Source organism: Montipora capricornis, chromosome 4 (genome assembly GCF_036669925.1).
Source record: "Montipora capricornis isolate CH-2021 chromosome 4, ASM3666992v2, whole genome shotgun sequence".
In the NCBI taxonomy this organism is placed as follows: domain Eukaryota; kingdom Metazoa; phylum Cnidaria; class Anthozoa; order Scleractinia; family Acroporidae; genus Montipora; species Montipora capricornis.
Window position 1 is genome coordinate 15,701,777 of NC_090886.1, and position 20,000 is coordinate 15,721,776.

Genomic DNA, 20,000 nt, shown 5'->3' on the forward strand with positions numbered 1-20,000 from the left:
ACAATACAAATAACAACAACTAAATTATTTGACATGGTGTATTGGAAGGAGAGGAGAGGGGTACATCTAGACAAACTAATGTTGTGCCCCTTTAAGTTACAAAAGGACTTGAGATTTTTATTAAAACAAAAAAGAAAAGTTTCATTAGCATTGAGCAAGGTACCAGCGCAAAAGTGCTTTTCTAAATAATTTTTTAGATGGTTTGTCCCTAATGAAATCCGGGATATTATTCCAAAAGAAACATCCAATAATGCTGGCGCAAAATCTTCTAAGGTTAGTTCGAAACGAAGGTATGAAGATTTGATTGGATGATGCACTGCGGGTATTGTAATTATGTAGCTCAGACACCAATGAAACAGGTATATTAGGAAACTTTTCATGGTGAAAATAATCATAAAAGAGCATACATGTATTCAGTTTAACAATATCAGGAAATTTCAAAAGGTGTAAGGATAAGTAATGTGGAGTCTAATCATTAAGAACTTAACAAATAGCAAACGGTTCAACGTTTACTGTCGAGTTAGTTGCACGCGGGAGGTTGCTAACCACGAAAGAAGCGGAAGAGTTGCACGAGGCTATAGCAGCCAGTTGAGAGCTTAGCAAGCCAAGTACAAGTATCACTCAATAATTATTTACACACTCAACCGCAACGAAAACATAATATGACAGTTTGGGAAAGCCTTTCTTCTTCTTAACTTGAATTCCCCTCGCTCACTAAGTCGTCGAGCTGGCTTGGGCTTAGGCTTGCACATCGAAATAACCAGTGGGTTGGGTAAAGCACCCACTTTCGAGTAAAAGTCTTCTTTCATAACTCGGCTACGAAGAAATCTCAGCTTTTTCGGCGACAAACTAGTCGGTCATTATTGTATTTTGAGGAAAAAGCACTTTTTTGCCGGCGCACGTGTCCGTGTCATAAACATTCACCAATGGGTAAATAGTATATGGGAAATTGACCAATCAGAGGAGCAGGTGTAGCTCAGTTGGTTAGTGCACGGCTTTCGGAGCACGAGGTCCCAGTTCCATTCTTGGTGACTTCATCGTCTGTTTCGGCTTTCCTCTGATCCATGTAGATATAGCTTTAAATATCCGTAAAATGGAGTACTGAGAGGGGGAGGGTGGTAAAAGGCGAACCGTCGGCTTCCATTGATACCAGTTTCGTAGCTGAAGGAACTACCGACGTTAAACAGAGTGACTTTATCTTTACCTTTACCTAGCGTGCCTACTTCTGTTATACTATAATTTTCTTTTCTGTATCGCAATTCTATGCCTTTCATAGCTGGCCGAAGGGGTGGTTTTCGAGAAAGTTTGTAAGTAAATCTGCAAAGCCACAAAATTTAGATGAATATACTATCAAAATATTAGCAAAAGGGGGGCGTGAAATGGATTTAAAGAATTCATAGGGAGTAAAGAGATCAAGTTTCAATCTAGGCAAATACTTTGAATTTCTTTTTAGACATGTGGAGAAGTTATGCAGCGATTGTCGCCGAAGACATGAAAATCCTGTTCGTGTTCTCGATTTTTGTTGTCATTTGTCAACTTATCAACAAAACGGAGACTCAGCAGTGCCCTGCATTTGGATCTGAGGAGTCCATCTTGGGATGGATGTTGCAAGGACACATCTATCAAACAATGATGGCCAATATTGGACTTCATTGCCTTTCGGCCTGCCTCAAAGATGATCGTTGCCAAAGCTTCAACTTTGTGATGTCTCTCCATATGTGCGAATTTAGTGATCGCACCAAGGAAGCCAGACCTGAGGATTTTATTCCTAACGCAGACAGATATTACTTCAGAAAATACGTACACAGCGGTAAGTAGAATTCAACAAGATTTGTTGCATGGAAAAGACTGCTAAAACAAAGATAAAGAACTAATACTAGTTTCTCAATCTCAGTTCCACTAGGCTCCATCTCTGAACTAGCAGCCGAGTCCTGCAAGGAAATTAAGATGAGTGAAGGAAGATCACCCAACGGCAAATACTGGATGTCTTCAATAAAACCAGGGATTCCAGTACTTGCATTTTGCGATATGAAAACCGAAGGTAAAAATAACTTCATTTTTCTTTTATATTTTTCTCCGTCTCCTTCTTCATCTCCATCTTTTATCCCCATGTCAGAATATTCATCTACAACATAGTTGATAGAGGGGAGTAGTTATGAAACCCTACAAATTTCTTTGTTGTAGGTTTTTGTTCTCTTTTTTCGCCTTGACCGTGCACAAAACACAATAGTTGTTTACTCCGTACTGAGGAACTAGCCAATAGAAACGTGTTGGTTACGTAATTCATGCATAGTGTATGAGCGCAAAACAAAAGATTGTGCACGGTCGTGGACTTTCCAACCTAAATCTTGCCATCTTTGTTTGCTCCTTTGATGTTTGCCGAGCTCCCAAACCATTCCCCTCTATTAACTATGTCTTTCACTAGAAAAGTTAACGTTAAAAAACAACGACGTTTCGACCGTTCGACGGTCATTTTCAAGTTGAACAGTAAAAGTTTTGAATGCGCTAAAATATATGTAACCGATTACAAAAATGCTAATAAGATACTGACCAAAACTCTAAAATATTTACATAGAAACAATACACACACACAAAAGAACAAAAAATTGCCGCATGAAGAAACGCTAAGTAAATAACTTCGCGCGTATCGAGTCACTCTGTTTGTTCAGATTTGGTTTAAGTTTGCGAATAAAAAGCATTTCAAAAATCAAGCAGTCAAGTTTACTCTGACATTTCTTTAAAATCTCAAAGTTGTTTCCAATGGAATCCGGATCCCCTCCATGCTCGTCCTTTACGTGGTAGCCGATTGTTGATCGCTTATGTTCCTCCACACGTTGATGTAGGTGTCGACTCGTGAAGCCGACATAGTCTTTATCACACAGACCACACTTGTAATAATAAACAACGTTTTGTTGGTTTACAATTGGAGGTTTGTGTTCCTTCGGCTTCAAATTTCCTTTGATCTTTCTGCTTACATAAACAGGCTAGACGACGGCATTAATCTTTCGACTAAGATCGCTGAGTTGGTGTCTTACCACATTTATCACATTTCTGGTCTTTGAACGGTAGCACAATTCTGATGGGGGCATCTTGTTCATCGGGTACTTGCTGTTTAGAACACATATTCTCAGTAACTCTCATTTCCATAAAATTTCTGATGGTTTTGCCTGCCTGCATTTTGAGAACGATCGTCACTCTCCGTAAAGAGCAATATCTTCAGTTGATGAATGGTCACACCAAAAAGATCTCGAAGCTTCTCAACAAGAACACTGATATTAACGAATATATCAAGAATCTATCTTCATATCGGCTGTCCTTCTTTCAGAAGCTTGCCTTATGCCGTGGTCTGGACTTCGCTCTCCCACAGCCAGTTTCACCAATGGAGATAAAAGCAACCTTTGAGAAAGCATATTGGAAACTAGAACCAAAACTAAGCGAGGAGATCAAGGAATTAGCAGCTGCAACGCTACGTTCTATTGCCCTTAACTACATGAAGAGGAAGGGCCCGACACCACCAAAATCAAAGTTAAGAGCGATAGGTCAGTTAAAGAAGAGAGACGACATCGTAATTACACGACCGGATAAGGGTTCGGGAGTTGTGATCTTAGACAAAACAGAGTATGTCAGCCTACTGAAGGAATCATCTATTAGCGATGAAACTAAATTCATACCCATCAGCCTCGAAAGACCAAAGGCAAAGGGAAGACCTCCGAAGCATTATCACCCGCTACTTAAAAAGGAGAAGGAATTCTCCTCTATCGTGAAGAAAATTCTTCCGCAACCCATAGCTGACTCACTGATATAAAAGGGTTCCAGACTTGCACACCTTTATGGTTTACCAAAGACGCACAAGACGAAACTAGCGGTCCGTCCGATCCTGTCAGCGACAGGAACCTACAATTACAAGCTTGCTAAGTGGCTTGACGAAAAGCTAAAACCTTTGTCCGTCAACGACCAAAGCATTAATGACATCTTCTCATTTGCTGATGACCTTCAGGGGATGAAAATCGATAAACAGGACATTTTAGTGTCATATGATGTTTCCTCTCTTTTCACAAACGTACCTGTGGATGAAACAATCAAACTCCTAGTGGAGAAAGCTTTCAAAGACAATTGGTTCAACAAAGAATATGACCTTAACATCACAAAAACTAACCTTATAGAGCTGTTAGAGATTGCTACGAAAAACCAGCTTTTCCAATACGAAGGAAACTTGTATGAGCAGGTGGATGGGGTTGCCATGGGCTCTCCCCTCGGACCACTAATGGCAAATACGTTTATGTGCCATATTGAAGAAAAATTGAAAAACCAAAACAAGATGCCTGCTTTCTACAAGCGATATGTCGACGACACTCTCAGCAAAATGCCTGCTCAAGTGTATTAAGGCTTGACCAGCCTAATTATTATGCATATTTGTATTTGAAGGGAAGGCATTTGTCCCGGACCTATGAAACTTGGCAGGCAGTTAGTTATCGGTATTGTTATAACTTTTCCAAAATATCCCGTACCACATTCTTGTCACGTGACCCGAAATCAACTTATAACAGTTATATTTTTTACTCAAAAATGGGGAACATTCAGCTACATTATATCAATCTTGTTTCTTGATTATTCGATGACCCCTTCTAAGGGCTTTGTCATGCCGCCTTTTAATCATGTCCACATGTTAAGAGCAATGAACAATTGAGGAAAATAGGTCACGTGACATGATAAACATCCAAATATCTTAAAAGGTAAATACGGAGTACCACATTAAAAGGCGGCATTCGATAGGCACAGTTGTACTAAACGTGTTAATGCCAAACGTTTTCAAAATTTTGAAGTATAAATGTTCCCCATTTTTGAATAAAGGATATAAACGTTATAAGTTGTTTTAGGGTCACGTGACCAAAATGCGATACAAAATATTTTGGCGAATCAATAACAGCACCGATAAAAAACTTTCTGCTAAGTTTCATAGACATTGGACAAACGCTTTACTTCAAATAAAAATATGCATAATAATTAGATTGGTCAAGCCTTAATACACTTGAGTGATGTTTCATCTGCCTCTGAATTCTTGTTAACACTGAATGGAATACACCCCTCACTCAGCTTCACAATGGAACTCGAAGACAACAGCAAGCTTCCCTTTCTTGGCATGGTGATCATCAGAAATGGTCCACGATTAGAGACGAAGGTCTACGTGAAACCAACCGATACTGGGCTTTTATTGCATTATCAAAGCCATGTTGACGTCAAGTATAAACATTCTCTACTGAAGACAATGTTAAACCGTGCTTTCAAACTCTCATCGAATTGGCAGTTTTTCCATCAAGAATGCGAACGTCTCAAAATGGTTTTTGCTCGCCTGCATTATCCTGAAACCCTCATAGAGAACACCATCAGAAATTTTATGGAAATGAGAGTTACTGAGAATATGTGTTCTAAACAGCAAGTACCCGATGAACAAGATGCCCCCATCAGAATTGTGCTATCGTTCAAAGACCAGAAATGTGATAAATGTGGTAAGACACCAACTCAGCGATCTTAGTCGAAAGATTAATGCCGTCGTCTAGCCTGTTTATGTAAGCAGAAAGATCAAAGGAAATTTGAAGCCGAAGGAACACAAACCTCCAATTGTAAACCAACAAAACGTTGTTTATTATTACAAGTGTGGTCTGTGTGATAAAGACTATGTCGGCTTCACGAGTCGACACCTACATCAACGTGTGGAGGAACATAAGCGATCAACAATCGGCTACCACGTAAAGGACGAGCATGGAGGGGATCCGGATTCCATTGGAAACAACTTTGAGATTTTAAAGAAATGTCAGAGTAAACTTGACTGCTTGATTTTTGAAATGCTTTTTATTCGCAAACTTAAACCAAATCTGAACAAACAGAGTGACTCGATACGCGCGAAGTTATTTACTTAGCGTTTCTTCATGCGGCAATTTTTTGTTCTTTTGTGTGTGTGTATTGTTTCTATGTAAATATTTTAGAGTTTTGGTCAGTATCTTATTAGCATTTTTGTAATCGGTTACATATATTTTAGCGCATTCAAAACTTTTACTGTTCAACTTGAAAATGACCGTCGAACGGTCGAAACGTCGTTGTTTTTTAACGTTAACTTTTATAGTGAAATCCCTTTCAAAAAACTTGATGATTTAACTATGTCTACAATGATATTTGCCTCCATCTACATCTCGAACCCCATCTTCGTTTTCATTCGTATTTTCATCTTAATCCTCATCGTATTGTTCATTTCGGAGTCCCTCTCACTGTCTTTCCTCACTCTTATCTGCTTCTATAACGTTTATCTTTGTCTGACCATATTTCCTTCTTCATCTTCTTCATCCTTTTAACTTAATTCCTTTGTTTCGCGGTACTCCTTCTGCTCCTGTAATCCATTGGATGCCGCTTTTCTTTATCTTTCACTTTTTCCTTCTTATTTCTCCACCCGTTTTTTTTTTTTCGCTTATCCTGTTGCACGGAAATGGAGATCGACCGCACATTAATTGCGCTTTAAAGTTGTTCCTTTCCAGGATACAAGTTGCTTGGCAACGCGCAAAAGGGCAATTGAAAAGTGTGTGTCTTAATCAGGATTCGAACCTACGTCCTCCGTAACACCGGTCGGATGCTCTACCCATTGTGCTACCAGCTGCAGAATTCCTGGGAAGCTGGGTCCTTCGTCTAGGTCCTGAATTGATAATGTGTCTCGCTTGGTCAGCAGGCTCTAGAAAGTCATACAAATGCAGACATGATTTTTTGTTTTACAACTATATCTTGTAAACATTGAGGCGTATGACTTTGTAGAGCCTGTAGACCAAGCGAGACACATTGTCCATTCAGGACCAGCTCTCCAAGAGTTCTAGTAGCTTAATGCACCCAAACGGTGTTGCAGAGGTCGTAGGTTCGAATCCTGCATTCAGTTGTCCTTTCGCCCGTTGCCAAGCAACTTGTATTCTATCCTTCCCACGGGCGAGTTACACCTTTCCATCATTTTATGTATTTGTTCCTATATGTTGTAGATGTTGATGAATGCACTGCTTCTTCACCTGTGTGTCATGTAAATGCTACATGCAACAACACTCTTGGTTCCTACCAGTGCATTTGCAAGCCCGGATACTCTGGGGACGGAGAAACGTGCAGAGGTAAGACTACCAGATGCAGTTCAATCTGAAAAAAATTTTCGACAAATAAGAAGGGGGTAACTTTCACGAAAATGTAAAGTAAGGGCTACAGTTAACGATTTTGTAGATTATGTCATTTTAATGACCTTTATCGTTATCTGACTCTATTTCAGTTTTCATCTTCTTCACCTTTTTAATGATGAAAAAGAGTAAATTAATTAATTAATTAATTAATTCCTTTTTCTCCTTTTAATTTCTATCAAACTCCTTTTTCTCCTGCAATCTATTGCACTTTCCGCTTTTCTTTTCCTTTCTCCACCTCTTTCGTTTCACTTTCGTTTTATGATCCTGTTGGACTTAAAGCAAAACTCATTGAGTCGGGTTTTGACATTGATCGCATGTTGATCGCGGTTAAAGTTGTTCCTTTATGTTGTAGATGTTGATGAATGCACTGCTTCTTCATCTGTGTGCCATGTAAATGCTACATGCAACAACACCCTTGGTTCCTACCAGTGCACTTGCAAGCCTGGATACGCTTGGGACGGAAAAACTTGCAGAGGTAAGACCACCAGATTCAGTTCAATCTGACAATGAAACATTTTCGACAAAGAAGAAGGGAGTGACTTTGCATGAAAATATAAAGTAAAGCCGACAGTCAACGATTTTGAATATTACGTCATTTTAATTACCTATATCTTTGTCTGACTATGTTTCCATCAGCATCTTCTTCATCCTTTAACTCAATTACGTTTTCTTCTTTTAACCACTTTCGTACCCCTTCTTTTCGTGTAATCCATTGAACCTCTTTCTTAACGCTTCCGTTTTATAATTCTGTTTGACGTAAAGCAAAACTCAGTGGGGGAGGGGGGGGGGGGTGATTGGAGATTAATCGCATGATAATCGCGACTATAGTTGTTTCTTTATGATTAAAAATTGAAGCGCAGCCAGGATTAGGCATATTAAAATACAATAAAAAACGTTCTCTGGCTAAAAATTTTGAAAAAGAATATAAGCTTTCGGCTGTCGATCTACAGCCTTCCACAGATAAAACGTTGAATGTAAATTAGTGAAATACATACAGAAAAGGCGAGATAAAAATGATAAAAAGAACAGAGTAAAGGTATGAAAAATGGTGGCTATTGTTTAAAAAGAATTTTATACTGATTAGGAATCGGCTTAAAGTTATTGTCAGCATGCTTGGTAGAAGAGGTGTGCCAGACCTCTAGAGTTTTCCTAACACGAAAAGAGCCTTTGTCGATAACTCGAGAATGATTGAAATCAATGCGATGACCGAAAGACCACGCATGTTTCGCAATGTTTGACCCATTAGCACATGTTTTTACATTCCTAACGTGTTCTTTCTTGCGGGTTTCAAAGCAACGGCCAGTTTCACCTATATAACACCAATCACAATCGGCACAGGGTATTTTATAAACCACGTTGGGTTGGTGTTCAATAGCTGGTCTGAATTTAGGAGAAAGGAATTCTTGTTGTAAAGTCTTGAGGGGCTTATTTACAACTCGGATATCGTAAGGAGGCAGTATGGTCCAGTGGTTAGGGCGTTGGGTTTGCACGCGGCTGCTCCGGGTTCAAATCCCGTTATAACCTCTGGTTTGGATTTGTTTCCGGTTGTCCCGGATTCAACTCTACCATGCTTTGTAAATAGCCAACTGGTTGCCTCCCGCCAGTTGGGGTTCTTAATATGTTTCTGTTAAGTTTGCCAATTGTTACTTTCACCTTGTTAACAGTGGAGTACCTGTAAACTAGCTTGATAGCTAAGTGTACTTCCACTATAAAGAAAGCATTTACATTTTTTTTTTTTTTACGTGTCTTCGAAGAATTCTTGTTAGAGGTTGCGTAACACCATTGATAAAAGGAAGGACAGCAAAACCGTTAGGGTTCTCTTTAGGCGCAAACCATTCAAAAAACATGCCAACCAATTCTTCAGGTAAAGGGATGGCATGTGTGGGTGGTTTGGAAAATTTCTGCTTTAAGATATTGGAAATAACAAAGGAGGGATAGTTGTTGGCTCGTAGAGCATCAAAGACGTGATTGATTTCGGTATTTTTCCCTTGCGGTGTACTTGGGAGTTTAATTGCGCGGTGTAGGAGGGTCTCAGCTGTGCTGATCTTGTGGCGTTTGTCGTGGTGAGAAGAAAAGTCTAAATATCTGTCCGTGTGAGTTGCTTTGCGGTAAACATCAATAGTGATCGTGTTATCCTTGTGAGAAACCAAAGTATCCAAGAAGGCGATCTGTTGGTCAGATTCCTCTTCAATAGTGAATGAGATGTGTGGATCGATGGAATTAAGTGTAGTATGAAAAGAGTTAACAGCATCTCTTTTGATGATGCAGAAGCTATCATCCACGTAGCGTTTCCATACTTTAGGTTGTACTTCAGACGTGTTAATGGCCATTTCTTCGATCGCTTCCATGCACAAGTTCGCCACCACAGGGCTGACGGGGCTACCCATCGCGCAACCATGGATCTGTTTGTATATCTTATCATCATAAATAAAGTAATTGTTAGATAAGATAAATTCCAACAGAGAAATGATTTCATTACTGCCTAAGCTCGTGCGTGAAGGAAGTGAGTTGTCCTTAAGTAGTTTGTTGCTTATGTAATCACAGGCTTTGTCTACAGGAATAGCTGTAAATAGTGATATCACGTCGAAGGATAGCATAACGTCGTCATCCTGGATGTCAACGTTGGAGATTTCTTCAGCAAACTTGGCAGAGTTAGGAACAGAGAAACCATTACTGTTTTGTAAAGGTGACAAGATGTCGGTAAGAAACTTGGAAGTATTGTAGAGAGCTGAGCCAATGGATCAAACAATGGGTCTAAAAGAGGGCCCTTCAAGATTTAAAAAAAGATGAGACCAGGATTTTAATGAAGGCTGATAAAGGAAACTGTTTTGTTGTCCTGGATAAAAGTGATTACGACAGTAAAATGGACTCTCTACTTAGTGATCGTAACACCTATGAACTAGTCCTCAAATCCCCCTTCAAGAGGATTGAACGTGAACTCAACAAAAGGCTTCTCGTCCTGAAGAATCATTATAAGATCAGTGATTCCACTTACCGCAAACTCCACTCCACTGATGCCATACCACCAGCCATTCGTGGATCAATCAAACACCACAAACAAGGAAACCCTGTTAGACCCATTGTTTCATTCATTGGCTCAGCTCTCTACAATACTTCCAAGTTTCTTACCGACATCTTGTCACCTTTACAAAACAGTAATGGTTTCTCTGTTCCTAACTCTGCCAAGTTTGCTGAAGAAATCTCCAACGTTGACATCCAGGATGACGACGTTATGCTATCCTTCGACGTGATATCACTATTTACAGCTATTCCTGTAGACAAAGCCTGTGATTACATAAGCAACAAACTACTTAAGGACAACTCACTTCCTTCACGCACGAGCTTAGGCAGTAATGAAATCATTTCTCTGTTGGAATTTATCTTATCTAACAATTACTTTATTTATGATGATAAGATATACAAACAGATCCATGGTTGCGCGATGGGTAGCCCCGTCAGCCCTGTGGTGGCGAACTTGTGCATGGAAGCGATCGAAGAAATGGCCATTAACACGTCTGAAGTACAACCTAAAGTATGGAAACGCTACGTGGATGATAGCTTCTGCATCATCAAAAGAGATGCTGTTAACTCTTTTCATACTACACTTAATTCCATCGATCCACACATCTCATTCACTATTGAAGAGGAATCTGACCAACAGATCGCCTTCTTGGATACTTTGGTTTCTCACAAGGATAACACGATCACTATTGATGTTTACCGCAAAGCAACTCACACGGACAGATATTTAGACTTTTCTTCTCACCACGACAAACGCCACAAGATCAGCACAGCTGAGACCCTCCTACACCGCGCAATTAAACTCCCAAGTACACCGCAAGGGAAAAATACCGAAATCAATCACGTCTTTGATGCTCTACGAGCCAACAACTATCCCTCCTTTGTTATTTCCAATATCTTAAAGCAGAAATTTTCCAAACCACCCACACATGCCATCCCTTCACCTGAAGAATTGGTTGGCATGTTTTTTCAATGGCTTGCGCCTTAAGAGAACCCTAACGGTTTTGCTGTCCTTCCTTTTATCAATGGTGTTACGCAACCTCTAACAAGAATTCTTCGAAGACACGATATCCGAGTTGTAAATAAGCCCCTCAAGACTTTACAACAAGAATTCCTTTCTCCTAAATTCAGACCAGCTATTGAACACCAACCCAACGTGGTTTATAAAATACCCTGTGCCGATTGTGATTGGTGTTATATAGGTGAAACTGGCCGTTGCTTTGAAACCCGCAAGAAAGAACACGTTAGGAATGTAAAAACATGTGCTAATGGGTCAAACATTGCGAAACATGCGTGGTCTTTCGGTCATCGCATTGATTTCAATCATTCTCGAGTTATCGACAAAGGCTCTTTTCGTGTTAGGAAAACTCTAGAGGCCTGGCACACCTCTTCTACCAAGCATGCTGACAATAACTTTAAGCCGATTCCTAATCAGTATAAAATTCTTTTTAAACAATAGCCACCATTTTTCATACCTTTACTCTGTTCTTTTTATCATTTTTATCTCGCCTTTTCTGTATATATTTCACTAATTTACATTTAACGTTTTATCCGTGGAAGGCTGTAGATCGACAGCCGAAAGCTTATATTCTTTTTCAAAATTTTTAGCCAGAGAACGTTTTTTATTGTATTTTAAGTTGTTTCTTTATGTTGATGAATGCACTGCTTCTTCACCTGAAATCAATCAAATCAAATCATGTGTGTCATGTAAATGCTACATGCAACAACACCCTTGGGTCCTACCGGTGCACTTGCAAGCCCGGATACGCTGGGGACGGTAAAACTTGCAGAGGTAATTTAAAGACCACCATGTAGATGCAGTTCAAACAAAATAGCATTTTTGAAAACTAAACAGGGAGAAACGTTGCACGAAAATATAGAGTAAAGGCTACAGTCAGTCCGAAATGCGTTTTTCGAGGCTTGGTCAGCACAATAGCAGCTAATAGCCAACCGGAGTTAGAATACACAGGGGTTACAAACCCACAGTAGCTACTATATCTGGCTTGCTAATCGGCGTCCTTTCGCGCAGTCACTGGTCGGACCGAAGAAGCTGTGTGCTGCCGCCTAGACGCTCGGCCCCGGTAGAACACGCCTCATACATGATCTTAGAACACAGCACCAAAGCCAAATGGAGTCGACTTTCTTGAGGGAGGAACCTGGAGTACCCGGAGAAAAACCCTCTGACATGAATGTACTGTTTCTTCACCTGTGTGTCATGTAAATGCTACATGCAACAACACTCTTGGCTCCTACCAATGCACTTGCAAGCTCGGATACGCCGGGGACGGAAACATTTGTAGAGGTAAGACTGCCAGATGCAGTTCAATCTGACAAAAGAACTCGACAAGTAAGAAGGGAGTGACTTTGCACGAAAATATACATGTAGAGTAAGGGCTACTGAATGTTAGGTCATTTTAATCTTTATCTTGATCTGTCTCTATTTCCATCTTCATCTTCTTCATATTTTAAACTTAATTCCTTCTTCTTCTTTTAACCTCTTTCGAACTCCTTTTTCTCTCTCTTGCAATCTATTAAATTTCCTTTTCCGTTTTCGTTGTCTTTCTCTTTCTCCACCTCGTTTGTTTCGCTTTCCTTATCCCGTTGGACTTTAGTGTGGGACTGGTTTGAAGATTGTCCAGCATTACCTTATCCATATGTCATGGTCTTTGGTCTTTCTACGTGACATGTCTTTGCTCTTTCCTCTCTGCTCCTACGGCGTTTTTTTTTTTTTTTCATTTTACAGACTTGTTCATTCTGTTACCCTTACATTGTTACCGCGCAAGTTGTGTTTCAGTTCACAGAATAACGCTCATTAACGGCATATTAATTTTTACCTTGTTAGCACTAGTATTGACAGCACTAAGTTAATAGAACATTTGAATTATTAAACAGTTTGCATTTAAATTCTACTACTGTGACCGAAGCTGTCGTGATTGCCTTAAGGAAGTCACTGATTTAAGACATTTTATGAAATCAGATAAAATAAGTTTCCGTTTCTGAGATTAAAAAGGTTTAATTTTAAGCGAACACGCTGGGAGAAAGAGAAGTTCTGCAAACACGAATTTGAATCACATATTTCTTGAGCGAGTTTGACTGTATCCAAATATCTTTGGTACACTCTATTACTTGACTAGGAGACGCCATCACTTCGTAACCTTCAAGCCGGACATGACTCAAAAGAAGTCCAGAACATGCATAGGCTACCTGCAGCCTCTTGTTCTACTCACAATTAAAGCTATTCATGGACGCGCTCCTAAGTACATATGTGATGTTGTAATTGCAAAGCTGGCCTTCTCTGATCGAACAGTTAGTTATTCCTGCAACCTCAACACCCGAATATCAAGACTTTGGTCAAACTTGGTGATAGAACATTCCTCGCTGATGCACCCAAGTTGTGGAAATAAAGGTTCTTAAAAGGCAACCTCCACTAAAACACAAAGATAACTTTATACCACAGAACATATTGTTTACAATCAAAATTGTTTGAACTTTTTTCAATGAAAGCGTTTGTATCCCAAATAAATGAATTTCAGAATCACTTGTTTTTGTGTTCAAATTTCCCGGTCGCATAGTTCAACTACACAGCTATTTTTAGAGAGGCACATGATTGGCTAGTTCTAATGATATAATGAAATTATAAACATGCACGGCTTGAGCAGCTTGTGAAAAAATGGCCTCCGTAGTAAAATAAAATATAAAATATAAATATAAAATATAAAGTAAATATCTCACCTTCGCTTCCACATTAGCATCTCTTTTTACTGGAAGATTCCTCACTACTTTAAGTTCCTTTTCTTTTCAGGAACTGACGAATCTTTTCTCGAATACTCATTGCGCTCACACACTGACAAGCGTTATCACATATTTCTAGCTACAATATTTGGACGCGTCATGGACACGCGCGCGCGCCTTCAGACGTTGTGTTCGGTTGGCAGAAAGTTCGAAAGGGGAAGTGAAACAATAAAAATCTTTCCTTTTTATGAAGTAAAATGTAAAATTTAATTAAAATGGCATTTTTTTCCCGGCGGCGTGTCCGGAGAAAGCGGCGGTGGTGCTCAACAAAAACTTGCCTTAAGAAGTGTAGTTAATAGTTTTCTGTACTTTCTTAGGTTCTCGTATGAAAACTTCTTTTGGATAAAGAAAAATTCATCTGCGATGCCATTTGGGGGCGAAGCGCTTCTCATTGAGTTGTTAGTTCAAACTCACTTTTTAACATGACATGGAGAGTACTTGTGGAATTTTACAGCTTTTTTGTGGAAAATGAAATCTCCGAGCCTTAATCTTTCATTACACGGCAGCTTTGATACTGACCTAGTAAATGTCCCCATAAATAATGTACGATAAAATAGCGTACGTCGTGTAACCAACTCAAGGTTTACAAATGTTTGTGAAAAAATATGCCGACTTGCGTCTTTAAAACCATAGTGCGGCTAAATTTTATTACCTAGGAGATTAAAATAACTGACTTGAGTCTTGTTATTTTTGGATATGGAATTTCAAAGGGGTAGTGGGGCACAGGTAGTAAAAATCATGGAAATTCCAGGGGATCGACGGAGTACCGTGAAGCCCCCTAGAACGGACAATCCTGGCGGGTGGGTGTCAAATTGGAAAAAATACCTTTCTTCAGGGGGCCGCTGGCCCGATCGAATGACGTTTCTGATTCAATGACATGAAGTTCGATCCAATGGCATGACGCGCTTAGTTCAATTGAATGGTCAACGATCCAATGACATGAATTTAGATTCAATAACACGTCAATGTGGTTTTTTGAAAGAATGATGTGTTGCAATGACATGAAGTCCGACCTAATGAAATGAAGAACGTAATCCAATAGAATTACGTATGAATTACGTCCGATCCAATGACATGAAGTATATGATCCGATAGAATAACGTACGATTCAATGGCATGAAGTCCAATCCAATGACATATGAACAATATTTCCGATAGAATGACGTTTGATTCAATGGGATGGCGTTAATGGTCCAATGGCATGAAACTCGATTCAATGACATTTTTGTCCCAATTTCCCCTCCATAGTTTTATTTTTTTCTGATTTTGTGTATGCTTTGAAAAATATTCTCTGGTCTTTATGACTAGCTATCTTGGCGAGTTTAGGCAGGCCTGGGCGAATAATTTGAATAAATCGGATATTTAACAATTTTTCTTTGAAATCGAGGTGTATAGTGGTAGAATATTTACGGAGCCGCAAAGCGGCGAGGTAAATATTCTGCAACTTTTAACCGAGATTGAAAATAATAATTGTTTTAAACAAACATGGCAAATCTAAATAACCTTCGTTAAAATCCTCGTCACAAACATCAAAATGGTCATTTATCACCATTTAAATCAGCAATCTAAATCGAACGTCTGCTTGTTAAAACATTTTCACCGTTCGATCAAAGTTTTTAAGGTTCATTTGAAATGGAAATTGAAAGTGCAGTTGGTAAAGGATCCACATGAAATGGTACTTGGCTCTAATTGAGGTGAGCGTTAGTTTGTTGTAAAATGACCCGTCTTGTTTCCTTTCAACCATGTGGAACTTTCTGTAACATTTTTTTAATTCCTCGATTTCACTAAGAAATTCAAATTCGTTTTGGTGGGCGACCAAGCCTACAAGAGAGAATTACTCCGAGTGAAACAAATTTTTGGCGTAATGATTGCTTAATTTTCAGCAATAATTATCTGGAAAAACGAAATCAAATACTGGTTGGCAAAAGTATGAACTCTTCTCTTACCTTTGAAAACTTTTAGGCCAAACTTTGTGGCCTTCTTTGTCTTTTGTAGCACAGCATCATCTTGTATTCTCAGTATTTCCGATTCATAAATGCTGGCGAGTTTACGCCAGCCATTTTGTTTTGTTTGGATCAAGCATTATTCACTCCGTGGGGAGTGAATAATGCTCAATTACTCCGAGATAGCGAACCAATCAGATTGCTTGAAACACCAAGATCACAGAGTGAGTATATATACTAATTCGCGTTAATGATACATTGTTTGATTCTGAACAATTAGCAAGGTGTCCAAGATTTATTGTTCCTTCGTTTTTATTTTCAATGCCTGGAAGAAAAAGAAGCATTGGAAAATAGGCAAGTTGAAGCAGGTAACGCACAAAACCCGAACTGATTTTTCTTAAAGCGCCAAGAAACACACTTAAAATCCGAAGTCGCGGGTAAGTAAACGTTGATTTCCAGATTCAAGATGAGCAAACGAAGAAAAGAAAAAAAAAACCTCTCCAATGGTTGACTCTCGTTGCATTGAATTGCTTCAGAGCTAATGCGAATTTCATCAATCGCCCCTTTTATAACCAGTTCTATGCTCCTCATCGGTTCTCTCAAGGGACACGTATGTACGAGGAATTACATTAACTTTCAAAACGTCCATAAGCGAGACACACCTGACTTGCAATTGCATCAACTCCACATTTCAGTAGCACACGGTGAACCGTTATCGGATTAGCAGGGGCACCATTAGGTGTTGTGAGTGCTATCCAGTAGCTTAACGATCTGATGTGAAATCCACGTCTGACTTGATGTACAGGAGACCTGGGTTTCTGAAAAAGGCTCGCTATCGCTTTCAGCACACTTTCTTCATCAGTTTTGCCTTTATTCTTCGTACCTTTCTTCGGTCCTTGTGTACTCATAGCGCTAAAGAAGAAGGCTATGCCTTTTCCTCCTGCAAGGTTTGAAAAAAAAATGTTTTTCAAGTAATTGACGTTCGGTAGATAGTTAGCGAGAGTTTCACGAAAAACTAACCTTGCAATGCTTTGTCACAAGCGTCTCTTGTCTTACACACCTCGTTCCATGCCTTTTGCAAACCATCGTCTATATTGCAAACACACTTAGCGCTTACTACGCTGCATTTATCGACAATTATCGGGCTCAAATAACACAAACTTGCACCCTAATTTTCTCGCTGTTAAGTTGCCGGCAAGGATAGTTTGCTCTTCGCATCATCTTCAAACTGATTTGGCCTTTTCAGAGTATTTTGCTTTTATAGGCGGACCAGGATACATGCGCAAAGTTTCAATTGAATATTGATGTGGGAACGAGATAACCCCAACGAACATATCTTAACACTTCTCCTCGCTCAAATGATATCCAATGGACGTGAAAATGAGTATAAGAAGGCACAACAAGTTGAGCTAAATAGTTAACCAGGCTATCTATGCCTTATTCGAGCAATCCCAATGAGACTACAATAAGCAGCAAGATGGGCATAATTGACAAATTTTGAGCGAATGAGATTTTAGAAAAATCTGACATAGTCAACCATTCTCATTCCGAAAAATCCGCACAATCCTTAAAATCCACAAGCACAGGAAGAGTTTTGTTCATGATATAATCCAACCAACAAAATCAACAGCACCTGCAAGGGACACTGTGTGGAAATTTCTATACCAAGGATAGGACTGTGCGGTTCTCGTGGAATTTACGAAAATTTGAATTCAAAATGAGACTCGACCATAGACTTTGTTTGTAGAGGTGGATGTTACGGTTTTCAAGGAATTTGTGGAAACGATCATCATCATTAGCATCATCATCATCATCATCATCATCATTGTCATCGACAGTATCATCCGCATCATCATCATTCTTATCATTGCCATTATCCGCGTCATCATTGTAATCAACATTATCAGCATCATCATCATCATCATCATCATCAACAACGCCATCAGCATCATCATCATCATACTCAACGTCATGATCATCATCATACTCAAAGTCATCATCATCCTCATAATCATTATTTGCATGATCTTCATTATCATATTTGCCATCGTCGACACAATCACATAGCAATTATATTCATCCCCCTTATCACTATCATCTTTCATGTCTGCCTCCTTGTCATCAACACTATACACTACCTCTCCTCCTTAAAGCTTCTCTCTCATCGACAAGCACCCCCCTTTTGTCAGTTCTTTCTTTCCTGTTATCTGTACCTCTTCCCGTGCTCAGTATCCTTTACTTTCCTGTCATTATACTTCCCCTTCGTGACTTCTATCTCTTTACCGGTACTCGTGAACCATCGTAATCTACGTAGCATTAAATTGATGATTTCAAAGAATCAATAGCTTTTGCATCTTTGGTGACTAATCCTATGCCTGAACCAGTTCTTCAGTATCTTACCGTTCTTCGTGATCTTTTGGACTTAAATGCTCCTCAGCGTAGTTGTTATGTTACCCTTCCTCCTCACGCTCCCTGGGGCCGTCTGGAATGCAAATGGCACTCTACCGTCCTAGAAGTTGATCGTCAGTCATATCGCGATCATTTTGCTGTATATCATCGTCTCCTCACTGACGCTAAAACTTCTTATCACAATAACAAGCTGAAACCCTTGATCAGAAAGCTATGTTTGAGGAAGTCGACAAGCTGGTTAATGGTAAGAGGCCTCAGATCCTTCCTACAAACATCGACAAAAATGTTCTTCCATCTACTTTTGCCAACTATTTCAAGACCAAAGTTGATAAACTTAGGAACTCTTCTTCAACTACTAATTCTGGGCTTTTAACCCATCCTCCTGAATTGGATTGCCCTGAACGATTGACTGAGTTTACTTTGTTAAAGTCTGATAAAATTCGTTCTATCATTGTTACCTCTCCTTCTAAATCCTGCACCCTCGATCCTATACCTACTACTTTCCTTAAAGAATGCAGTGATGGTCTGCTCCCAACCATCTTGGAGATCATCAACAGTTCATTAGCGTCTGGATATATTCCTGATGTTTTTAAGTCTGCCCTGGTCACACCAATCATCAAGAAGCCTAATCTCGACCCGAACGCCCTTGGCAACTACAGGCCTGTATCTAATCAGGCTCCCATTTGTATCCAAGGTTCTCGAATGCGCCGTACTCCCTCAACCTCTGTCCAATCTTCACTCGAATTACCTACACCGTGTACTGCAATCAGCCTATCGCCGCTATCACAGCACTGAAACGGCCCTACTCCGGGTACACAACGATCTCTTAGAGCTGTCGATGTTGTTAATGAGGCATTGCTGATACTTCTTGATTTTTCCTCAGCTTCCGATACCACTGATCACTGTTTATTTTTTTAACTTCTGGGGATGTGGTTTGGTTTCTTTGTGGAAATGTGATCTCGTGGTGTAAATCGTTCCTTTAAAATCGCACCCAGCGTATCAGCATTGGTGGCAAGCTATCAGAACCATGTCCACTAGACTCTGTACCAGACCATGATGTACGTAGACGACACTCAACTTTATATCATTATTGACAAGCAACAGCATGAGACAGGAACCTTTGGTCTTGAGGCTTGTGTAAAGGACATAAAGTCATGGTGTGTTAGCAACAAGATAGTCTTGAACTATGGAAAGACTGAAAACTCTGCACAGTCTATTTCTCCCAAACCTGAGATTGTCATCGAAGGTTTAACTGTCAAGCCTAAACTCGAGGCCCATGGCAGAAATGCTATGAGGGCATGTAGCACAATATTTCCGCACATCGTGCGATAAACCTGGCCAAAAAAATGGGCGGCAATGCGATCCAGGGTTTTTTCTTTACCCATGTGACCACACAAAGGGACCGTGTGACCAACCCCAAGGATCTCATTCCTGTGCAATTCTAGTACGACTATTCTGTCAACATACCTCGTTCCATGGTGTTCGGCTTCGAGGAATTTCCGATGCTTCAAAATTCCATTTTGAATGAAGTAGCTGTCAATTTCTTGTGGAGCCTTTTCAGACGCTTCTCTACGTACCTTGTCAAGTGTTACATCCGACATCTGATCTTCGGTCAATTGATTTCTATTTCTGTCAA

General features: G+C 39.8%; 1 protein-coding gene and 1 pseudogene across 1 annotated transcript in view; both read left to right on the forward strand.

Annotated features, from left to right (window-relative positions):
* The first annotated feature begins 1,469 nt into the window (after positions 1-1,469).
* LOC138044505 (uncharacterized) overlaps positions 1,470-20,000 on the forward strand; it is a 26,497-nt gene continuing 7,966 nt past the window's right edge. The window contains exons 1-3 of the mRNA XM_068891007.1: positions 1,470-1,810; positions 1,895-1,985; positions 11,788-11,827. Of these exons, the coding sequence (XP_068747108.1) occupies positions 1,492-1,810; positions 1,895-1,985; positions 11,788-11,827 (450 nt within the window). The 5' untranslated portion in view covers positions 1,470-1,491. The remainder of the gene's footprint in view (positions 1,811-1,894; positions 1,986-11,787; positions 11,828-20,000) is intronic.
* LOC138044771 (uncharacterized) lies at positions 3,080-6,081 on the forward strand (annotated as a pseudogene).